At 64.0% G+C, this 5,173-nt stretch overlaps 1 protein-coding gene across 1 annotated transcript in view; it reads left to right on the top strand.

Annotated features, from left to right (window-relative positions):
• Positions 1–729: 729 nt before the first annotated feature.
• The window catches only part of LOC112954971 (tenascin-X-like), a 35,945-nt gene continuing 31,501 nt past the window's right edge, over positions 730–5,173 (top strand). The window contains 1 exon segment of the mRNA XM_026048254.1: positions 730–826. Within this exon segment, the coding sequence (XP_025904039.1) occupies positions 730–826 (97 nt within the window).

The following is a 5,173-nucleotide window of genomic DNA, read 5'->3' as shown; positions in this document are numbered from 1 at the left end:
ACAACAACAAGAGCCCGAGGGGCCCCCAGCCAAGGGCTGAGTCAGCGGCCGGCCCCACGGACACGGGGACCTATGGACACGAGGACATATGGATATGAGGACCTATGGACACAGGGACCCTATGGACATGGGGGTCCTATGAACATGGGACCCTATGGACACAGGGACCTATGGACATGGGGGCATATGGACATGGGGACCTATGGATATACGAACCCTATGGATATGGGGACCTATGGACATGGGACCCTATGGATATGGGGACCTATGGACACTGGGACCCTATGGACATAGGGACCCTATGGAAAGGGGAGCCTATGGAGACAGGGACTTATGGACACAGGGACCCTATGGATACGGGGACCCTATTGGTATGGGGACCTTATGGACACAGGGACCCATGGACATGGGGACATATGGACATGGGGACCCTATGGATATGGGGACATATGGATATAGGGACCCTATGGGCATGGGAGCCTATGGACATGGGGACCTATGGACATGGGGACATATGGATATGAGGACATATGGACACAGGGACATATGGATATGGGGACCTATGGATGTGGGGACCCATGGATATGGGGACGCTATGGACATGGGGACCTATGGATATGGGGACCTATGGAGATGGGGACCTATGGACATGGGGACATATGGACATGGGGATCTATGGACACGGGACCCTATGGATATGGGGACCTATGGACATGGGGACATACAGACATGGGGACGTATGGATATAGGGACCCTATGGGCATGGGAGCCTATGGATACGGGGACCTATGGACACAAGGACCCTATGGATACGGGGACCCTATTGGTATGGGGAACCTATGGACATGGGACCCTATGGACACAGGGATCTATGGACATGGGGACCTGTGGATATGGGGACATATAGATATGGGGACCCTATGGATATGGGAGCTTATGGACATGGGGACCCTATGAACATGGGGACATATGGATACAGGGACCCAGGGATATGGGGACCTGTGGACACTGGAAGCCTATGGACATGGAGACCCTATGTGCATAGGGACCTTATGGACACAGGGATCTATGGACACAAGGACACAAGGAGCCCATGGAATCGGTAGCACTAGGGACACTGGGAGCACTGGGGCAGGTGGCACTGGGATTGCTGGGATCACCGGGATAACCGGGATTTATGGGAGCACTGGGGATACTGGGAGCACTGGGATCACTGGGGTTCTTGGGATTCCTGGGAGCACCGGGAATACAGGGAGCACCGGGATCACTGGGGATATTGGGATCACCGGGGGTCCTGGCAGCATCGGGATCACTGAGATCACTCGGATTCCCAGGATTCCTGCGATACGGGGGCGCCGGTGCCGGCAGCAGGGGCGTTCCTGGAAGCGCTGGGATCCCGGGATCACCGGCAGTGCCGGGATCACCGGGATTCCTGGGAGCGCCAGGATCGCCAGGGATGCAGGGAGCTCCGGGATCGCTGGGATTCCCGGGATCACTGGGATTCCCGGGATGCCGGGCGCCGGCAGCGGGGGGGTTACAGGGCCGTGTGTCACCGCTCTGCTATGGCCGCTGGACCCCACAGCTGCGGCGCCCGCCCAGATGTTTGGTTGCCACGGCGACCGCAGCTGTAAACAACGGGGGGGGGGCGCCCGGACGCCTGGGCCCCGCCCGGACGCCTGGGCCCCCTGCTCACCCTGGGGGGGAGCGGTGTGGGGGGGCTCCTGCTGTGGCCCCGGACACCAGGGCCCTTTGGGGAGGTGGGGGTGGGCGCCCGGACGCCGGGGCCCTTTGGGATAACGGAGAGTTTGGTGCCCGGACTCCGGGGCCCTTTCGGGATCACCTGAAGCTCTGAGCAGGGCGCTCTGGGTACCCGGACGCCTGGGCCCTCCGGGATGACTTCGGAGCCAGTGTTTGGGGGGGCCGGATTCCCGGACGCCGGGGCCCCTGGGGCTCCCGGCCAGGCGCCCGGACGCCTGGGCCCCCGCGTAGCTGGCGCCCCGGTGCTGGGGTGGAGACCGGAGCCGCCCCAATTTTCCATGCGCTCCGGCCCCGAACGGGAGCCAGGAAAGAGTGAGGCCGGTGTTGGCCGAGGCCGCAGCCTCCTCTGTGCCTCAGTTTCCCCTCTCCCCGGATGCCCGGGCCCCTTGGGAGGGCAGGGGGGTCCTATGGGGCGGAGCAGAGAGGGGGCCTGGCGCCCGGACGCCTGGGCCCCTCTTTGGAGGGAGGGTCATGGGTCAGGGCGAAGGGAAGGCGCCCGGACACCTGGTCTGGTCTCCCCAGCGTCTATGGGGCTGGTCCCGCTTGGGGGGTCCCGGGTCCAGCCCGGTTCTGCTCCCGGTTCTGCCCTGGTTCCTGCTCAGTTCTGTCCCAGTCCCAGCCCCGGTTCTGGTCCCAGTCCCAATTCCAGCTCCGTGCTGGTTCAGTCCGGGCTCTATCCCGGTTCTGCCCCAGTCTGGTCCCGGTTCCAGCCCGGTTCTGCCCCAGTTCCAGCCCAGTTCTGCCCTGGTTCCATCCTGGTTCTGCCCTGATTCCAGCCTGGTTCTTTCCCAGTTCCAGCCCAGTTCTGCCCCAGTTCCAGCCTCCTTCCCATCCTGGTCCCGTCTCATTCCCACCCTGGTCCCAGCCCGGTTCTGTCCTGGTTCCAGCCCAGTTCTTACCCGGTTCTGTCCCGGTCCTGTCCCAGTCCCAGCCCAGTTCTTACCCGGTTCCATCCCGGTCCTGTCCCAATCCCAGCCCGGTTCTTACGCAGTTCCATCCCAGTCCTACCCCAGTTCCATCCCGGTTCTGTCCCGGTCCCGTGACGGTTCCCGCCTGGTTCTTCCCCCATCCCAGCCTGGTTTTGCCCTGGTTCTGTCCCGGTTCTGCCCCGGCCCGATCCCGCCCCGGTGCCACCGCGGTTCTGCCCCGGTGCCGACCCGGTTCCACCTGGCGGGGCCGTGATCTCAGCGCTGGCGCCCGGCCCGGCCCGGGGCTATGAAAGGGGCCGGAGCCGCCCCGGGCTCCGCACTGCGGCCGCAGCGCCGGGCCGGCCCGAACCGCGCCCGAACCGCGGCCGTCCGGACCGGACCGAGCCGAGCCGAACCGAGCCGAGCCGAGCCGGGCCGGGCCGAACCGATTCGGGTCGGGCAGAGCCGCACGGGACCGGGCTGAACAGCAGCCGAACGGGACCGGGTAGAGCCGAACGGGATCAAACGGGGCCGAACCGGTCCGGGTAGAGTCGAGCGGGACCGGGCAGAGCCGAACGGGACCGGGCAGAGCCGAACGGGACCGGGCAGAACCGAGTGGGATCGGGCAGAGCCGAACCGGACCAGGCTGCGGCTCCCGAGCCCGCGCCGAGACCGAACCGGGTCCCGACCCGCGCCGGAGCCGCAGCGAAGCGGGAGGAGCCTCCCGGGATCGGGATCCGAACCGGGACGAGCCCCTCACCTGGAGCGGGAGCGGGACCGGGATCGGCTCCCGGGTCGGGATCGGGACCTGAACCGGGAGCAGAACCAGGACCGGATCGGCTCCGAGATCGGAATCTGCTTCGGATTGGCTCCGGCTCCGGGTCTGGGATCGGCTCCAGGACCGGGATCGGCTCTGGGATCGGGACCGGGATCGTAACTGGGGTCGGGACGAGCCCCGCACCTGGACCAGGATCGACTCCGAGACTGGGATTGGCTCCGAGACTGGGATCGGCTCCGGGATTGGGATCGGGACCAGGATCAGGACCCTAACCGGGACCAGGACCAGGACGAGCTCCGTGCCAGGGCTGGGATCGGGAGCGGCTCTGGGAGCAGGTTTGGCTCCAGGTCTGGACCAGAGCTGCATCGAGACCGGACCAGGTAATGCCCAGAGGTGGCACCGGGAGCAACTGGGAGCGTTGGGAGGGCTGGGAGCAACTGGGGACACCGGGGACTCTGGAAGCACTGGGGACACGAGGAGCACTGGGAGCAACTGGAGACACTGGGAGCAATTGGGAGTGTTGGGAGGGCTAGGAGCAACTGGGAACACTGGGAACACTGGGGTTACTGGCAGCAACTGGGCTCTCCTGGAGCACCTGCCGTTGTTGCTATGGGCTGGTGGCCCTGGTGGTCCTGGGGTTCCTGGTGGTCCTGGGGTTCCTGGTGTCATGGTGGTTACTGGTGTCCCTGCTGTCCCTGGGGTTCCTGGTAAATTGGGGCTTCCTGGGAGCACTGGGGTCACTGGTGGGTCTGGGGGCTGCCCCATGGGTGGGGGCTGAGGGTCAGGTGGTGACACCAGGGGTGACACTGCGGGTTAAAGACTGTGGGTTGGTGACACCACAGTTGATGCTGTGGGTCAAGACCAGGGCTTGGGACACCGTGGTTGACACCATGTGTCACGGACACCATGGGTGACACCATGGAGGGGTCACACCAAGGGGGATGTCATGGACCAAGACCATGGATAGTGGAACCATGGTGGATGGGTCAAGACCATGGACTGGGGACACTATGGGTGAATACCATGGGTCAAGACCATGGGTTGGTTGACACCATGGTTGACACCACAGGCCAATGCCCAGGTGGTGACACCATGGATGATGCCATGGGTGGTGGCCCAATGGATGACACCATGGGTCAAGACCATAGGTGGTGGGCACCAAGATGACACCAAGAGTCAAGACTATGGATTGGTGACACCATGGTTGATGCCATGGGTCAAGATCATGGGTTGACACTGTGAGTGACACCATGGGTTGGTGACACCATAGTGACACCATGGATGGTGACACCGTGGGTCAACCCATGGTGTCACCAACCCATAGTGTCATCTAGCGGTGACACTAGATGCCACATAGGTGACACTATGGGTTGGTCACACCATGGGTGACACCACGGAGTGTTGACACCATGAGGACACCATGGGTGGTGACATCATGGGTGATACCATGTGGAGTGTTGACACCATGGGTGACACCATGTGTTGGTGAGACCATGGGTTGGTGACACCATGGGTTGGTAACACCATGAGATGGTGACACCATGGATGAACATCACGTGTCCCCACAGCAGCATGTGGCCGGCGCTGGTGCTGGCGCTGGCGGCCCTCACGGCGACGCGGGGGGACGAGGGGCCGCCCTGGGTGCCCCCCGGGGACCCCACGGGCCCCCCCGGCCCCCCGTGCGGGGCGGCGGCGCTCGAGGAGCTCCTGGACCGCCTGCGCGCCCTCG

This window comes from Nothoprocta perdicaria, unplaced genomic scaffold (genome assembly GCF_003342845.1).
Source record: "Nothoprocta perdicaria isolate Ctin4 unplaced genomic scaffold, notPer1 scaffold_524, whole genome shotgun sequence".
In the NCBI taxonomy this organism is placed as follows: domain Eukaryota; kingdom Metazoa; phylum Chordata; class Aves; order Tinamiformes; family Tinamidae; genus Nothoprocta; species Nothoprocta perdicaria.
This window is presented reverse-complemented; position numbering and strand designations above follow the sequence as displayed.